The following is a 19,402-nucleotide window of genomic DNA, read 5'->3' on the forward strand; positions in this document are numbered from 1 at the left end:
GCACTAGGAATGCAGGCTCACGTAGGGTTTGGCACATTTTTATCATGGGCATCACAGATTTACTGTCAGCTTTCCAGTTCTTTCAAGTGTGACAGGCAGTAATTCGTATCTCACTGAGGCACAATTCAAGAGTCAGACACGTCACGCTAGTTTATAGCAGCTTCGTGAGGGAGCCACACTTCTCCAACTCCACATTCCTCGTGGCTTCTGCAGGAACACCAGAAGTGAAATGACATCGATGAGAGGATGAGGACATCTCACTAGCTAGGGACTAGGAACCATTGTTACCTTGTACTTCCAAATACGAGGATTGCATACACTTCTAATGACTTGACCTGTCAAGAATTGTCAAAGACTTAACTACTATCGCTATTTTTTTGAGATAGGGTCTTACTATGTAGTCCTGGCTAGTGTGGAACTTGCTATGTAGATGAGGCTGCCTCTGACTCCCAAGGTGTTGGGATTAGTGTTTATACTACACCACACTTTGCGGACTTCAATTTCTTTTCATTCTGTTACCTTTGTCAAAATATCCACAATGAAGGCAGTGAAAAATAGTTTTAAAAAAAATATTAAATACTTAAGTAAGCTTAAGCTAAAATACTAATAACGAAGAACTGTAACTTTGAGACAGAAAGAGAAACATTATAAATCAAGTTTTAATACAAAATGTAAACAAATACAGAAGAATGTAGCTGTAATTTTCGTGAAACAATGCTTTACATTAGAACATCTACTTTTCCTTAGATGACTCTTATTAACTCAAAAACTACAGGATTTATAATTTGTGGGTAGAGTGCTAGTTTTTTCCTTATATCCTTAGAATATTTTTAAACTATCTTTTAATTACTTCTATTGTATGTGTCTGAGAATGTTCCTGAATGTACGCCTGTGTACCACAAGTGTGCAGTGTTCTTGGAGGCCAGAAAAGGATGCAGGATTCCCTGGAGCTGGAGTTAATGACGGTTGTGGGCCATTATGTAGTGTTAAGAATTGAACCTGGGTCTTCTGGAAGAGCAGCCAGTGCTCTGAACTGTTGAGACATCTTTCTAGCCCCTATCTTTATGTTCTTTTGAGTTTTGGTATAAATTTATGGCTAAGATAAGCCAAATTCCTCAAATAAGTACAGAAAGAGCCAAATGAATCAATTAAATTATATATTTAAAAGTTTCAAAATATCAGAAGATGACAGGCAGCTAGTCACAGATACAGACATACTGCCTATTTCTGAGGTCTCCAAAGGACGAACACTGTACAAAGTACACAATTATTCCCCAAACAATCGCCTTTCAGCATCCTCACAATTCTGTGCTGTTGAGAACAGCTAATGGAAAATAGTTAATTGGAAGAAAAATCAAATTTTTTATGTGCATTTTGGGATTCCATCACTTACATTTTAAACTTCTGAAGGGTGGGAATACACTCAATTTTTAAAACACAAGCATTTCAAGTCTTTTACAAAGACAAAAAGGTAAAAAAAAAATATTGTGCTTTTTTTCATTATAACAGCCAAATAAAATTCTTAAGTGATAATCTTCATAGCTTGGCAAAACAAAAATGTATGAAATTAACTAATTACTTAGTTAACCTTGTAACTGCTACTCACACCCACACGGAGATGGATATTCAAGACACAAGCACAACACATTCAAACCGTGTAACTGGTCAATATATTTAAATGTTATCAAATAGGTAAAGAGACCAAAAAGTAGGTAGTAAAAACCAGAAACTGGATGTTGTACCTACAGCCGTACCACCTGCATGTGTATGTCTTGTCTGACCTTGGAAGCTAAGCAGGGTCAAGCCTGGTTAGCACTTGGGAGAAGACATTTTGTAAGAAAACCTTTTTCTCTAAAGATGCCTTTTGAGGTAACCCTCATACCCACACAGTCTGTAACTGGACAGTACATCTCACTTCTAGTTACTAGAAGACATTTCCTTAAGAGACTGGGGCAAAGGGGAGCAGAGATGACAAACTTTAGGTTTGCTCAATGCCCCCTTTAAAAGGATAACTGATGAATTTAAGTCAAACTGTAGATTCTTAAACCAAAATAAAGAACACAGGATAGTGAAGATAAATATTTTTAGAAAAAATTTTTTTGTCCTTTAAAATATATTAGTCCCCTTCTAGTAAGAGTTTACAGAGTACACCTAACACCTCTATAAGAACACAGAACAACAGGGGGAGAGGACACAGCACCATAGTTTCAAACATACATAACATTCAGTACTGACTAGAGTAAGACCAAGCTGCCCAACAGACAGGGACAAGTCCCAACATGGAGGAAATATATTATCTATTTGAACAGAAGAAAAGTGGAAGATATGTTTAAGTGAGAATGGAGAAGGGAGTGCTAAGTCCTTGTACTACAAGGAAGGAATGGAATTTTTTTAATTTTTTTATCAAAAAGCAGAAAGAAAATGCAAGCTCCCAAATGGATTTTTTGATGCTCAAACTCTGTCATACGCTGCTGGTAACAGTAAATATATATATATATATATCTATATTCATATATGTATATTAAAAAAGGAAAAATAATCTATAGAACAGTCAGTAGTCAGACATTTAGAAAAAAGTAAAAACAAGTCTTTCTTTTTAAAAACGGATTTACTAAAACAGCTTCACACCCAGAGGACTTATAACCCCATATCCTCTGATGAAGCCATGGTGTTATTCATGAACATCTTCTGGGGCCATGTTGGAAACTACAGGCATTAAGGTTAGGGCTGCAAGGCAAAAGCTGTTATTTGCCAGTTTTGCTCATGGCCATGCCTGAAGCATGGTGGAGTCTGGAATACTTGTGGAAGAGGGTTTCCCAGATAAGCATGCATCACCGAGGCTCAGTAAAATGTTTTCATTAGTTATCCCTATTTCCTCCAGAACCTGGATCCATGTACCTCCCTCCCTTCTCTAAAACAGACCAGACCGACTTCTTACACCAATGGGATACTTGCCTTGAAATAAGAAAAAACCTTCTTCCCAGAATCCAGTCTAGTCAGATTTTCTAAACTGCTGACATCCTCCTGAGGAAAGTGAGGAGCTCTTTTGGAGGATTTTCTTATTGGTATAAATAAGCACAAGCAGGTCTACAAACTGCACTGCCACCCCAAAACTTCTAAAAGGGTAACTTTGGCCTGTTCCTCCTAACTGGATCAGTAGGGCATAAATGCCAGTAATTATGGAAAGAGACTTATACTCTGACTCTTGTCCAATTATCCTAACTAAGGAGATTCAAACAGTCAGGCCCTCCGATGGCACCACCTGTAGGTGTAACCATCCACAACTAGTTTCAATTGTCATAAGTCACATCTTATATGCCCCACTAAGCACACCATGTTAACGCCAAACAGCTTCGAGAGTTCCACCAAGAACCCGACCTTAACACAGCAAACCATACTCAAAGGAGTCAAGAGCTGAAATACTGGCTGCTGTACCAAAGAAGACATCCTCTGCACAGATGGTTGAGAATGTAGCCCACACAATCCATACACAGAGGAAGCCAGCACTAAGAGGACTTTCTCTGAAGTCCATTCATCTTTGGGAACAACATTCTGAGTGGTCAGAACCACTCTGCTTGATGAGTAAGGTCTCAATGTGGTCCACTTCCCCCCATGTTGCGAGCTAACCAAGCATCTGCTAACTGGTCTCTTTAAGATCCTCCATTGGTAGTTTGTAGCTCATTATGAAGGGAGTAGGTGGTGCTTGGCCTGGGCTATCTGGCCCCTGCTTCTTTGCACAGTTTATACAGATGTAATCTTCATTTTCAGCCATTTCTGGGGATACACCAACACAAACTTGATGAAACCACTCATCACAGCCACCATCACATTGCACCCAGTCTACCTGTAGAAGATAAAGATTGGGAAATGTTTAGTATCAAAACAGTAAGACCAGAACAAAAGCAAACCAAAGAGCTTTCTTGGCTTAAAGGAGAGCAAACAATTGGGATATCCAGAGACAGATATGACTTCTTATGGGGTTATTTTTCAAAGAAAGAAGCTGATAAGTTAATACCCCAAATTATATTTTACCATAATGTGTCCACAACATTAGGCCTCTTAGGTACTCTATTACCTCATGAATACCTGGGGTTCCTTGTGAGGCAGAAACATGATTGGGGAATACTTGACAAAAAAGAAACTTCTAATAGAGCAGCCAAGTAGTTTTAGCTAATATTAACAGTTTCTAGGCTCTAAGACAATGCGATTAACAATCAAGAAAGGAAGAGTACAACAATGTGAGGCAATCCTGTGGATTAGCTTTATTTCAAAGAGATAAGCCAAAGTACTAAGAGCATTAAATACCTTTTTAGAAAAGCAGTCACATAGGCCACTTTTAAAACTACTATTTTTTATTCTTCTCTTCTTCCGTTACAAATACAACTCCCTATAAAAAGTTAGCAAATATCAGAGGTCAAATCTTACAAGTTAACCAATTACAACAGTCAAAGACACAGGTCAATAGATTACTCTGGGGTTTTAAATTAGTCTGAAAAAAAAATGGCAGGTGTCAGTGGCAGATGCCAAGCAAACACTGATCCTTCAGAGCCTACAGTGACTACAGGAGACAGAAGAGGCTTTGGTTTGGTGACTTTACACCTTGGCATTTACAATATAGCAGGGAAGTGTAACTTGAGGCTTTTCTGCTTGGACGGCAATTACAGTTCTTATATTTAATTTGTCATAGTAGACAAGAATCTATCAAGATGAAAAGAGCTACAGCGAACCCCTTTCACAATATAAAGGCTGATCACTGTGGTGGTGATACAGGAAGCCACTTGAAATCATGAGCTTTATCAGACATTGGAACAAAGGAAAATGAAGAGATAAAAAAAGTCCCTCAGGACAGTCAGTGAATAAAAACAAAAGAGGCCTTGGCTAGGTAAATACATTTTTTTAGGGAAAGAGTGGTTTTCAAACTGTTTCCACAGCTGGTAAAAGCTTATGACAATCATGCTAGTGATTTCGGGCTTGTAATAAAAGATGGAAAAATTATTTTAAAAAAAATTGTCACTTGCCTTATTAGCTTTTATCATTTCTATTCTAAGCACTCTTAAATATTTGTATTTTTTCTTAAATATTTTTTTCTTCCTGTAATCAAATTCTTTAGGTGAGCTCCCATAGGCAGAGTCTTACTATGTAGCCCAGGCTAGCCTCAAACTTCATCTTCAGTCTAACACTCTGCTAGGCTCAAATGAGATGAGATCCTCTTGTCTTAGCCTCCACAATGCTGGGATCTCTGTGGCAAAGCAGTCAGTTTATTAAGAAAAGGGAAATACACACTTAGAACTGAGTGTGGACTTTTAGACATTCTGGATGACTCAGATCACTGGAGTCTCTTCCTCGTGATATTGTTTCCTCTAAGTTCAGAACAACTTAACTACCCCACCTAAACTAAGTTCCATTCATTTGTAACTGTGTTTTGCCTCAGAAGAAAGCAAAAGTATAGTTAAGAAACATATCATAATGATCCTGCTGTAACCAGAGAAAAATTAGGAGATAATATGCTGTAGAATAAAATAAATATAAAGGAGCTATAGAAAAGTAAACATTTATTTTTACTTTTCACTGCTAACTATTGTAGGTGAACGGAAAATGAGTGTTTTGAGTGTTTGGAGCCTATAAAGGAATTAGAAAAATGACCTATGTTTCATGGGATTGCATAGATTTGAGATACTATGACCCCCAACCCCTGCAAGAAAGTGTTTCTCTGTGAAGCCCTGGCTGCCCTGGAACTCCCTCTGTGGACCAGGCTGGCCTCAAACTGAGAGATCCCCCTGCCTCCTGAGTGCTGGGATTAAAGGCATGTGCCACCATGTCTACTAGATTATTTTATGATACCACTCCAACCAACAGATCCCTTCAGTCCTACCTTGAATTCTATTAATCCAATCAAGTCCTCATTTATGCTAGTCCACAGGAAAAAAATATGCTATCAATTTAGAAGTATTTGCTATTTAAAAAAAAAAGCATTCTAAGGCTTTAAAATTTTTTGCTGTATCCACTGGCTTCTAGTTTCTAAAAACTAAATCGATTAATTTTCTTCAAGTAAGGAAAGTGTGAGCCAGGCATAGCGATACATACCTTTAATCCCACTACTTGGAAGGCAGAAGTACCTGGGCAGATCTCTGCAGGTTTGAGGCCAACCTAGTCTACAAAGCAAGGTCTGGGACAGTCAAGGCTATTTTATTACACAAAGAACCCTGTCTTGGCCTGGAGAGAGGGCTCAGGGGTTAAGAGCACTGGCTGCACTTCAAGAGGACCCGGGTTCATTTCCCAATACCCACACAGCAGCTCACAAATGTCTGAAACTCCAATTCCAAGGGACCAGACACCTTTACACCAATGTATACAAAATAAAGTTAAATTTAAAAAAAAAATAGGAAAAGAAAAAACAGTATTTTCTCTTATGTGATTTTGATTGGAAGTGCCTTCCAAATCCTAGCTCTTCCACTATTTCTACTGCAGCCTTCTGGTTATGTAACAATCTACCCTGATAATACAGTTAGGAAAACTATATCTTTCACTTATCAATTCCTTTATGAACAATCAACCTAAATTCCACTGCCATATGAAAAGTCTTCCACATCACTTCATCATTTACTAAATTAAAGAAAAAATTAACTAGTTCCTCCAAAATGCAAGCATGGTGGCAGGTGTCTATAATTCCATTGAGAGGCTGAGGCAGGAGGATTCCTTGAAGCCCAGGGAGCCTACTGTCCTTAAAGGAGACATAGCAAGAGCTTGGAATTTAAAAACAAGCAAACAAAAACCTCACAACAACTAGGAGTTAATAAATTAACAAGTAAAAATCTAATAATACTGTGTTCAGATGAAAGAGAATTAGGGCTAGAAAGAGCTCTTGTAGGTAAAAAGTACTTGCTGCCAAGCCTGACAAACAATGTGAGCTGGTGTCTTAGGAGGACTCCACATGTGGAAGAGAGAACTGACTACTGTCCTCTGACTACCACATGAATACTCTCCCATACAGACAAAAAGGTTAAGTAATATATTGAGGTTGTGTGTTTAGTAGCTCAGTGCTAAGAACGCTTGCTTAGTATCCTTAAGGATTTAAGAGCATGGGTTTTATCCTCAGTACAATCAAAAGAGAAAAGAAATGGAATATGAAACGAAGAGTAGCAGAAATAATAGTAGCCTGACATTTTTATTTTGTTGTATGATTTCACACTGAGACTTAAGTTCTTTTTTTTTTTTTTTTTTGGTTTTTCGAGACAGGGTTTCTCTGGAACCAGCTCTTGTAGACCAGGCTGGTATTGAACTCCCAGAGATCCGCCTGCCTCTGCCTCCCGAGTGCTGGGATTAAAGGCGTGCGCCACCACCGCCCGGCTATTCTTTCTTTCTTTCTTTTTTTTTTTGAGACTTAAGTTCTTGGTAATTTGTATTTTGTTCAGACGTTAGAGCATAATACCGTTTGGGGGAGGGGAGAAAATTGATAGTAATATTCTCAGTTTACTAGGTTTTTTTTAACTTATTTTTTATGCATACAGTTTTGGTACCAGCTCTCATATAGATGGCTGTGACCCGTCATGTGGTTGCTGGGAAATGAACTCAGGACCTCTGGAAGAACAGTCAGTGCTAGTAACCTCTGAGCCATCTCTCCCGCCCCAATTTACTAGTTTTAACCAATTTATGGTACTCTAAACATTGTGACTAACCCTTTCAGTTTGCCTAGGAATGAAAGATTTTCTAGTATGTAAAATCTTTCGCAATAAAATTTAGACAGTCTCAGACAAACTATAACACTTGGTCACAATGCTGTCGCAGTACCAGGTATAAGTTTCATACATTTACTTAGTCTAGCTGGCCACGGTGGCCTTGAACTCGCAGAGATCTGCCTCGCAAATACTGGGATTAAAGGCATGCTTTTAATTAAAGCCACCTCTCTCCCCCTCCTCACTTTTCAAGTTTGTGTAGCCTCAGATGTTCTGGAACTTGCTCTGTACATTAGGCTTAGGCTGACCTAAAACTCACAGAAATCCACCTGCCTCTGCCTCCAAAGTACTGGGATTAAAGGCACACACTGTGTACCAGGTCAGCCTGGTCTATAGAGCAAGTTCCAGGACAGATAGAGCTGTTTATACAGAGAAACCCTGTCTAGAAAAACCAAAAAGGTGTACACTGCCACTACCAAGCCACAAAAACATTTTAAAAATCAAGTTGACGCAAGAATATATAAATTTAAATATTTTAATTTACTTAACAAACTTTTTATAAAGAAATTAATAAAAAGTTCACGAAAGAATAAGTAAAAAGAAAACAGTGTATCATCATATGTAAAATGACTATTCTTTTTTCGTGGCCATGATCATTTATTCTAATAATGAAAAAAAGCTACTCAAATATTAACCTAAAATAATTTATTCTTTCAAGCATGTTTCACTGTTAACACAAATAAGATAGACAGATACAGGAGTAGACCTCAGGGAGAAAAAGCTTCTGGATTTTAAAATAAATATCTCTATATTATTTTGGAAGTTAATTTTAGCTCAAACTTCATAACTCATGGAAGAAACAGCCTTTCAAAACCCTTCACCATACTCTGCTGTTATCTTTCTTTACTCTTTGTAAGCTATTTTGAAACTGAAGCTAAGTACATTCAAGTAACCACTTAACTTTTAAAATAATACTTCTCAACCTTTTTATTTTTAGAAAAAAAATCATAGCTATTACTGACAGGAGAAATGATGAAGGGACATTTAGCTAAAAACTAATGAACGCTAAGGTTTTTCTCTGTTGCATGGTATTTTCCTGAAAAGGTGCTTTGCTTATCTGAAGTCACACAAAATTTGTTAGATACTTAACTAGAAATTAGATTTTTACCTGTTAATATAGACAACTGTGTAGTAACTACAAATTAGGAATGTTGAAAATTCTTAACTTAGTTAAAGAGTGCCAGAAATAAATTTCAAAATAGCAATGGCAGATGAAATATTTATAATCTGAAATAATCTGCAAAGAATTAACAGAGAAATGTAACATTAAATTTATTTCACTTAAGCTAAGGACAGGGAAACACACTATGCTCACCTTTAACAGTTTAATATAGACATTTTCCCTGAATATGTCGCTAAATCTATGGTCTCTATCAGAGTAATCACACAAATAACAATTATCATAGGAGCAAATCTCATGGTTATGACCTCTTTACATTTACATAGTACTTCCTATTATGAAGTGGTTTCACGGACTATGTTCCTTTTTCATAAGTTAATTTGTACAGTGAATGGGGTGGTAGTGCCTGTAGTACATGCATGCTGAGGGAAAAAGACAGGGATAAGTGAACTGACATATTTGTAGCATTGAAATTACTGAAAATTAGCTAAAGAAGAGAGAAGATCTAACAGCAATGAGCTACTAATATATTCATAGCCAAAGAAGAAAAGCTAACCTTCCACCAGCCTGTTTAGTAAATAAATGAAAATTACCCAAGAGTTGGGAACTTGATAGAAAACCAGAATCTGGAACAGTCAAAGAGTCAGGGTTGGCTTTCATTTTTTTGGGTGCTACCACTAATTAGTTCTATAACTTTGGTCACATCATATATGCAAATGTGAGGAGCCAGAACAAGAAACCTCTAGGTCCCTTACAGCCTCTAAAAATGTGTTAAGTATTTAATTCAGAAGGTAAGTGGGGCACAACCTTCAAGAAACAGTGGTACAGCTTTAGTTATCACTGTGGCCAGCAAGTTTGGAGGCTCCACCTGTCTCCACCTCTCTTTCTTTGCCTCAGGGCTGTTGCTACAGAAACATCCTGCTATGCCCTGCTTTTATACAGGTTCTTGTACTCAGCAAGGACTTCAACAGCTGAGCTTGCTCCATAGCCCTTTAAAATTATAATTATGGTTTAAGATTTATTGTTGAGATAAGGTTTCACTAGGTAGCCCAAGTTGGTTTCTAACTTAAAACCCTCATTTTCTCTGCTACCCAAGTGCTGAATTACAAATGTGTTCTGACACAATGGCTCCTTACTAGTATTCTTGACAGTAAGAATAAAAGATATTTCCAAATCACTTAAAGAATTGAGATCCCTCCACCTCCCAATAAAGTCTGTCCATTTCTCCCAGAAATTAACAGAACTGTTGCCTAAAAAATAGCCAACAATGAATTACAGTGCTTAAAATTTAGGGTTAAAAAAAGTTAGTACATGCATAGTACAGACCATATGTGGGAGTCAGAGGATAACTTGAAGAAGCTATTTCTCTACTTCTATCATGTAGTCCTGGAAATGAACTCAAACTGTTAAGTTTGGGAACAAGCATCTTTAACCACTGAGCCATCTACTAGCCTAGGCTGAAAAATTTAACGACAACAATTAAAAGTCTGAATTATTTGCTTTAAAAAAAATCATATTCTATTTAAGAGAGTATCCTTTGTCTAGGGTGTCTCAAGATAAGGATGGACTTCTCCCAGGCTATTGTGGCTAACAGACAAGCCACCTAGTTCTGAATCACACTACGGGGAGGTCAGAAGTGCATTTTGAAGCTTGACCTGCACACTGCATATGAAACAAACTGCTTGCCAAGATATCAAGTAACTTTTCTATGCTTCTATATATCTCTAAGTAAATGACTTTTTTAAAAAAATGTATTTCCTACACTAAGCATACTTAAGTAGCTTCACTATTTAAAATGGTTTATAAAAACTGTGGGAAAAAATATGTTAGAAGTCCAAATCTTGGAATCACAAATTACTGATATATTATACACACATCTCCACAACCATTATTATCTCTGGCCTTTTCACACAGTCCATGAACCCCTGTACCTCACCTTGTCCTTACACGGCCTTTGGCAGTTCTGGGCTGCGCACACGGCATTCTCATCATCAGATTCCTCTGCTCCTGACCAGTCATACTTTGAGGGGATATCCAGCACTTTTTTCTCTCTTTTCTTCTCAGTACTCTCTTTCACAAGCTCGACTTTGGCTGCAGCAGCCTTTTCTTTCTTTTTCTTTCTCTCTTCTTCTTTTGCTAGCTTCTTGGCCAACTTATTCAGCTCTTTGGATTTGTCCACATTTAATTTTAATTTCTTCTTTTTAGGTTTATCTATTTTCTTTAGCTCCTTGACCTTCTGCTTTCCTTCTCCAAAAAATTGTTCTACCTTCTCTAGCTTCCGTTTCCGTTTCTTCTCAGAAGAATCCTTTCCTTTCATTTTTAGTGGTTTCTCTTCCATGCTATCATCCTTCAAAAATATAAATTAATCAGAATTTTCATGCGAAACTAAAAAAAGTGTCTATATAAGGCACCTAGAACAAATTAGCAGACACAAAAAGTAAATAGGGGATGAAGGAGGGGAAACAGATTTACTGTTTAATGGTACAGATTTTCTCTTTGTGATGATTACAGAGTTGTAGGAATCTGGACATTGATAGTACACATCTGTAATCTCAGCATTTAAGAGTCAGTGGCAAGGGGGTTGCTGCAGGTTCAAGGACAACTTGGTCTATGCAGTGAGAGCATGCTTCAACTTCCAAGCCCACAAAATGAGTTCTAGAGATAGACTGAGGTGGTATTTGCATACAATATGAATATGTTACAAACACAACTGAACTGTGTACTCAAAAAAAAAAAAAGGTAAGATGATGTATCTCTTGTGTTTTAGCCCCTGCCAAAATTTTTAAATGACAAAAAGAAAAAATACTATTCTAAGCTGTTTAAGAGACAGATTTGCTGGGCATACTGTAGCTCAGCAGGTAAAAAAAACCCCTAAACCTGATCCTCACACACCATAAAACCAGATGTGGGGGGTGCAAGCCTGGAACTCCAGCACTTGGGAGATAGAGGGAGAGGTGGGAGGATCAGAAGGTTAAAGTCATCCTTTGGTACTCAGAAATCTTGGGTTGCCAAAGACCCTGTCTCAAAGAAAAGGAAATAAATAAGAGGCTGGTTAAGCCAAGTGTGGTTGTGCACACTTGTAATGCCACAGCACTCCAGAGGCAGAAGTAGGTGGATCTTTTTGAGGTAAAAGACAGCCAAGTGAGACCACTTTGGAAGAGAAAAGTCAATGAAGAAAGAAAGAATAGAAAATAATACCTACCCTATATTCAGAAACGGATTGCTCATGCCAATAATCCTAGCATAATCAAAGGAGATTATGGATGTAAAACACCATTATGAACACCATGATAAACTGCTATTGTAAATGTAGTACATGACTGTGAACTCTCCCTTCCAACGCATCCAGTTCTACTTAATCACTCCCTTACCTTTTTCCCTGAGTGGGCACACACAAATGCATGTGGTATGTGTTTACATAAGTATACAAGTTTCAATGTGTGGAAGCCTAAAGTTGATGTCTGTGTCTTCCTTAATCACTCTCCTCCACCTTGTAAAAATTGTTGAACATGGAGCTCACCATTTTGGCTAGTGTGACTAGCCAGTTTGTTCCTGAAATTCCCTGTCTGCCTTATAAACCAGGATTATAGGCAGGCCGCCAAGATCATCTAGTTTTTTGTTTTTTTTTTTTTAAATATAGGTGCTAGAATTCCATACTCTGGTCCTCACATTGGCAAAGTAAGAACTTTACCTACTGAGCCATCTTCCTGGTCGCACCTTTTAAAAATTACCACACTTACCCAATTCTAAGACAACTGTTTAAAAAGAGTATTTTAAATTTTATGTGCGCATTTCTGTGTGGATACATGCATGTGAGTGGAAAGGTTCTAGAGTAGAGGAGAGGGTTTCAAATCCCCTTGAACTGGAGTTAGAAGTAGTTGTGAGCCACCCAACGTGAGTGCTTGGAACTGACCTGACTGCAATGTATGCTCTTAAGCACTGATTCATCTCTCTAGCCCCTAAACTGCTTGAGTTTTTTGTTTGTTTGAGACAAGAGCTAGTGTAGCCAAGGTTAACTTTGAATACTGATCTTCTTGCCTCCATTCTCCTCTGTTTTATGATTACAAGCCTGTAACATGATACTTGGCTAAACTGTTTATTAATCCCTGCTTTTTTCAAGCAAAAATAAAAGAACTATTATACAAAGTTTCAATAAAGAAAACAAAGGAGGCAGGCAATGGTGATGCATGCCTTTAATCCAGCACTCAGGGAAGCAAAGGCAGGCAGATCTCTGTAAGTTCAAGACCAGCCTGGTCTACAGTGAGTTCCAGGACAGCCAAAGATACACAGAAAAATTCTATTTAAAAAAAACCACAAAAACAAACAATCAAGCAACCAAACAAATAAATAAAACAAAGAAACAAAAATTTTTGCTTAAATGAGAGAACAGGACTGACAAATCACTACCCACTCTGACACCCCTGTAACAGTATCTGAGGTACTACCAATGAACATGGACATGTTAAGTATTTTTAAAATCACTACTGAAGTTAGTATGAGGGTCATACCTCCATGATATGTAAGAATCTGTCCTCTGAGGGGGGATGTGTGGCCTGCAGAATCCGCCATATGTGTTGTGTCTCATCCAGAGACACTTCTAGGAGGTCTCCCACCATCATGAGTTCTTCCAACTGGGCTTTTGCTCCAGGAGACAACTCCAACACTGGAGGCTCCAAACTTCGGGGAACCAAAGGGCTCTTCCGAGGCTGCTTTCTTGGTGTGCTAGAACCTTTCCCCAAAGACATCATGAAACAAAGCAAAGAAGTGAAAATGGTATACAAATGTTTACAAAGTAAATGTTTAGAAATTTCCCTCTTCCCTCTCTATATATTAGTATTAAAAATAGGTTTTCTGTACATTTTTTGCTTTAGAGAAAACAACAACAACAACAACAAACCCGCTATCCCCTTCCCCAAAGAAAGACATTATGTTGCCTGGAGAGATCTCAAAAAATTCCCTTATTTCAAGCTCCCAAATAGAAAGCATATAGGCATATACTATCAAATTTTAAAATAAAAATTAAAGTTAAAGAATGAATATAGGAAGTTGGAGACATGGCTCAGTGTGCAGTGTTTGCTGCATTAAGCAGAAGGACCTGAATTTGGATCCCTACACCCACCCACATGAAGTTGGGTGTGGCAATGAGCACCTGTAACTGTAACCTAGTACTGTGAATGGAGACAGCCAAATATCCCAAGGCCGGCCAGTCTTGTCCATCAGTGAGCTTCGGGTTCAAATGAGAGATTCTATCACAAAAGCAGGACTGAAACTGATGGTGGAGACACCTGACATCAACTTCAAGCCTTTAAGCACATATACACCCACAACAACACCTCCCCACCAAACGCACAAGAAGCCAGAATTCCTAAGGGCCACCCTCAATAGCTGCTTTAAAGTTTAAAACTGGTTCCTGCAGGGTGACGCTCTGGGAATAGGAGGCCATTTCCCAGACCAGTGAAATAAAGTACTACTTATTTTTTCTAGGTAGAAGAAAAGTGAACATCTTTGAGAAAGCATTCATCAGAAGAAAGAACTCTCTAACAATTAAGAATAGCAAAACTGCCAGGTAGTGGTGGTGCATACCTTTAATCCCAGAACTCAGGAGGCAGATCTCTGTGACTTTGAGGCCAGCCTGGTCTACAAAGTGAGTTCCAGGACAGGCTCCAAAGCTACAGAGAAACGCTGTCTCAAAAAAACAATAAATAAATAAAACATTAAAAAAAAAAAGAATAGCAAAACCTGGGAGTTGAGATATGGATCAGTGGTTAAAAACATTTGTTGCTCTGGCAGAAGATATGGGTTTGATTCCCAGCACCCACTAACACCTACCCAAACTCTAGTTCCAAGGGACCCAATGTTCTCTTCTGACTTCCTCAGGTATCAGGCATAGACATGGTGCACATACATACAAGCAGACAAAACACTCATACACATTTAAAAAAGAAAAAAAGAACTTCTTAAGACAAAACCAATAAATGAATAAATAAAATAAAACCCACAATATTGAGTACCAGGCACAGCAGCACACATTTGTAATCCCAGCGCTCAGGAAGCTGATGCCAGAGTATTTCTGTAACTTTGAAGCCAACAGAAACTACACAAAGAACCACACCAGTTAAAGCTATAGAGTAAGACTTTGTCTCTACACCCCAAAGTAAAAAAACTCCACAGAACAAAAGAATACCCAAGCTCAGTATGAATAGTCTCTCTATTTTCTGAGACAGGGTTTCTCAATGTAACAGACCTGGCTGTTCGGGAACTTGCTTTGAAGACCAGGCTGGCCTCGAACTCCCAGAGATCTACTGCTTCTGTTTCCCACATGCTGGGATCAAAGGCATATGCCGCCACCACCTGGCAACCATGAATATTCTTTTTTTCTTTTTTTTTTTTAATTTTTTTTTTTAATGGCTGGAGAGACAGCCGTGGGTGCTGGGAACCGAACTCTTTATATTTATGGTTGTGAGCCTAGCCTTTAACGGCTGAGCCATCTCTCCAGCCCAACCATGTTCTTAAGCAGCACAGAGTTCCTTGACAGCTGTTACTGATCAAGCAGCGGCTAAGTGAAGATCTGCCAGAGATTCTACACAAATATGGCATGTGCCACATGAACTACAAAATTTTTACTTTCACCAAGTTTTCAGGTTCTCTTAGTGCTGTGGGATAATGCTCTTGTACACTGTGAAGATTAGCCACTTGTACTAGTTTAATAAAACACTGATTGGCCAGTAGCCAGGCAGGAAGTATAGGTGGGATAACCAGACTTAGAATTCTGGGAAGAGGAAGGACAGAGTCACCAGTAGAATGCAAAGGAAGATGAGAATGCCTTACTGAGAAATGGTATCAAACCACATGCCTAAACATAGACAAGAAATAGGGGTTAAGTTGTAAGCTGGTTAGTAATAAGCCTGAGTTAATAGGCCAAACAGTTTATAATTAATATAAGCCTCTGTTTATTTCTTTGGGATTAAATGGGTATGGGACTGGACAGAACAGAAACTTCTGCCTACATCTTAAGAAGTGACAACCAGGTATGTATTCAATTAATTAATTAATCTGAATTAAGGGGCTGGAGAGATGGCTCAGCAGTTAAGAGCACTGGCTACTCTTCTAGAGGTCCTGAGTTCACTTCCCAGAAACTACATGTTGGTTCACAGTCATCCATAATGAAATCTGGTGCCCTCTTCTGGCCTGCAGGTGTGTACATGTGGGCAGAACATTGTATACATAATAAATCTTAAAAATAAAAAATCTGAATACCTTTTTCCATCTGTTCCATCTTACTTTCTACACATAATTAATTTTATTTTTTGTTTTTCTCAGGCCTAAGGACCAAATCTAGGTCTTGCACTTGCTAGGCAAACACTCTACCACTGAACTAAATAAATCTCCTTATGTTTTCTGATTTATTTTTTATTATGTGAGTATAGAAAGACATGAGCCACAGCATGCAGTGGTTAGATGACAGTCTCTTAAGTCCTTATTGAGGGACTTGTTTCTCCTACTGTGCTGCTTACTCCAAGTTAGCTGGCCTGAGAATTCCCAGCAAAATCTCCTGCACCAGCACTAGGATTCCAGAGCATTTTTTTTTTTATGAGGGTTCTGGAAGACAAAGTTAGGTTGTCAGACTTGCATGGCTGGTTCTGAACCAGGCTCACTTCTGTTTTTATAAAGACATGGTCTTAGCCGGTCATAGCAGTGCACTCCTTTAATCCCAGCACTCAGGAGGCAGAGGCAGGTGGATCTCTGTGAGTTTGAGGCCAGCCTAGTCTAAGAGTGAGTTCCAGGACAGCCAAAAATACACAGAGAAACCCTGTCTCGAAAAACAAACGAAACAAAAAAAGACATGGTCTCATGTAGCTCAGGCTAGCCTCAAACTTGCTATCTTGTTAGGAAAGAACTTGAACTCCTTGGCTAAACCTGCTTGTACCTTCTATGTGTTTGGATTACCATCATGTGCCAGCATGCCCAGATCCTACACATCTTTCCAAGGGCAATTATTACCTTGAGAACAACTCTTAGAAGCAGAAGAATATGCATGTTCTGCACAGAACGAAGGTGCTGTCCACATGTGAGTTACCACTTCCTCAGACTTAATGGGAATTTCTTCATCACAAAAGAGATTGGGTTCCAGACTACTAGAGGATTTCACACTGGCTGTATCCTAAAGAACAAAGAGAAGCTATCAACATTATAACCTCTTAATCTACAAAAACCTATAAATGAATGTTTTCAAGTTATAAATTTCTGACATTGGGCTAGAGATGGCTCAGTGGTTAATAGCACTGGCTGCAATTCCCAGCACCTACATGGCAGCTCACAACTACCTGTAACTCCAGTTCCAAAGACACCTTCAACACCAATATACATAAAAAAAAATTTAAACAAATTATTAAAAAAGAGAGAGAGAAAGAAAGAGCGAGCTGGGCAGTGGTGGCACATGCCTTTAATCCCAGCACTCGGGAGGCAGGGGCAGGTGGATCTCTGTGAGTTCAAGGCCAGCCTGGTCTAGAAGAGCTAGTTCCAGGACAGACTCTAAAACTACAGTGAAACCCTGTCTCGGATAAAAAAGAGAGAGAAAAAACTTCTGACATAAGACACTAAAAACATGGCACTAACTTTGGGCTGGGTGGTGGTGGCCTTTAATCCCAGCATTTGTGAGGCAAAGGCAGGTCTTTATGAGTTCGGAGCCAATGTGGTCTACAGAGTGAGTTCTAGGACAGGCTCCCAAACTACACAGAGAAACCCTGTCTCAACCCCCCCAAATATTAACTATTATTTTCTGTATATTAATACAGAAAATAACAATTGGGTGCTGCATGCACGTGTACACACACACACACACACACACAGAAAAGCTTAAATGTCTTGAGCTAAAAAAATAACAAACTAAAAGTAATCTACAAAGATATCATTTAACTACCTCCCAAAGTCTATTTATTATTATAAAAACATCCTTTAATAACAAGAATCATTTGATTTGATTTTTTTATTTTTAATTATGTGTACAAGTGTGTGACTGTACATTTGATTATAGGTACTCATTGAGGTAAAAAATGTTGGCTCTTCTTAGGGCTGGAATTACAGGTGGTTGTGAGCTATTCAATGTGGGTGCTGAGCAACAAACTCTGGTCCTCTGCAGAAGTATATGTTCTTAACCACTGAGCCATCTCTCCAGCCCCAAGTTAGTAATTCCTTTTGTTGCTGTTGTTGTAATTTTTGATCTTTTAACAGAAATATAAAATGGACTTAAGAGGAAGACGGAAAGTTTAAATGTGACATTTTAATACACGGGCAACTTAATCTCTTCTAAAGGTTTTCAAACCCACACACTCTTACCAACTATCCTTATGTAATACAATGAAGAACTCGAATGCCAATATATAATTTATACAGTTCTGACAGTTCTAGTTAGGTCTCAGATGATTCTCTAAGGAATTCTCTTCATCTTTATTTTTCATTACTACTTTAACTTTAATTAATTTTAACCTCAAAAGTTTAGGTAATTTTGGCCATTTTCTTTCCTGTTGTGACAGCAGTTGTCTTTATTTGCTAGTAAGTGTATTTCTATGTTTGATTTGTTGTCTCTTCCCCGAGTGGTACTGGGCATTGAACTATCAATAAAGTACTAGTCACTAAGAAAACCCTCAATAAAAATAGAAGAGGCAGGTGGATCTATCTCTATTGAGTTCAAAGCTAGCTTAGTCTAGATACTGAGTCCAGGCCAGTTGAACTACAAAGAAAAAGACTTGTCTCGACAAAAGAAAAAAGAAGGGAAAAAATGGAATAAAATAAGGATACTTGCTGACAAACATGATGACTGAAGTTCGATCCCCAAGACCCACAAGGTGGAAGGAAAGAACCTACTTCCACAAGTTGTTCTCTGACCTCCATACATGTTTCATGGTGTGAATGAGTATGTGCACATAAGCAAATGTGATTTTTAAGAAATTTAAAATAAAGCTGATGGCTCCTTGAGAAACCATACCCAAGATTGACTACTAGTATCCACATGCATGTACACCCACCCACATATACATAACTGTGTACACACACACACCTACACACAGGACTCCACCACAGAGGATTTAAGATTTGAGAGATGGTGCCGGGCGGTGGTGGCGTAAGCCTTTAATCCCAGCACTCGGGAGGCAGAGGCAGGAGGAGCTTTGTGAGTTCGAGGCCAGCCTGGTCTACAAGAGCTAGTTCCAGGACAGGCACCAAAAACTACAGGGAAACCCTGTCTCGAAAATCAAAAATAAAAAAAAGATTTGAGAGATGGCTAACTGGCCAAAAGCACTTGCTACTCTTGCAGAGGACTGGGGGTTTGATTCTCAGGCAAAGTATTCATACACATAAAAAATAAAATAACCTTTTAGATATGGTAAATACGTAAAGCAAGTAGCAAGATACAAAAAAAAATCAACAGAAAGATTAGTAGTATCTTCAGGTGGGAGATGGGTCACAGTCATTAAATCCTTGCTGCTCAAACATAAGAACATTGAGTCTGATCCCCTACATCTTTGTAAAAAAACTAAAGCCAGATCTGGCA

General features: G+C 38.5%; 1 protein-coding gene across 2 annotated transcripts in view; it reads right to left on the reverse strand.

Annotated features, from left to right (window-relative positions):
- Positions 1–641: 641 nt before the first annotated feature.
- Positions 642–19,402, reverse strand: part of Kdm5a (lysine demethylase 5A) — an 84,979-nt gene continuing 66,218 nt past the window's right edge. Inside the window, exons 25-28 of one of the 2 annotated variants that reach the window (XM_075982934.1) lie at positions 16,855–17,014; positions 13,362–13,582; positions 10,790–11,200; positions 642–3,844 (exon numbers count right to left, since the gene is read on the reverse strand). In XM_075982934.1, the coding sequence (XP_075839049.1) occupies positions 3,638–3,844; positions 10,790–11,200; positions 13,362–13,582; positions 16,855–17,014 (999 nt within the window). In that variant the 3' untranslated portion in view covers positions 642–3,637. Of the gene's footprint in view, positions 3,845–10,789; positions 11,201–13,361; positions 13,583–16,854; positions 17,015–19,402 lie in introns of those variants that run through there. The other variant, XR_012911587.1, reaches the window with a different exon arrangement.

The sequence above is a fragment of the Microtus pennsylvanicus genome, chromosome 8 (assembly GCF_037038515.1).
Source record: "Microtus pennsylvanicus isolate mMicPen1 chromosome 8, mMicPen1.hap1, whole genome shotgun sequence".
NCBI classification, from domain to species: Eukaryota; Metazoa; Chordata; class Mammalia; order Rodentia; family Cricetidae; genus Microtus; species Microtus pennsylvanicus.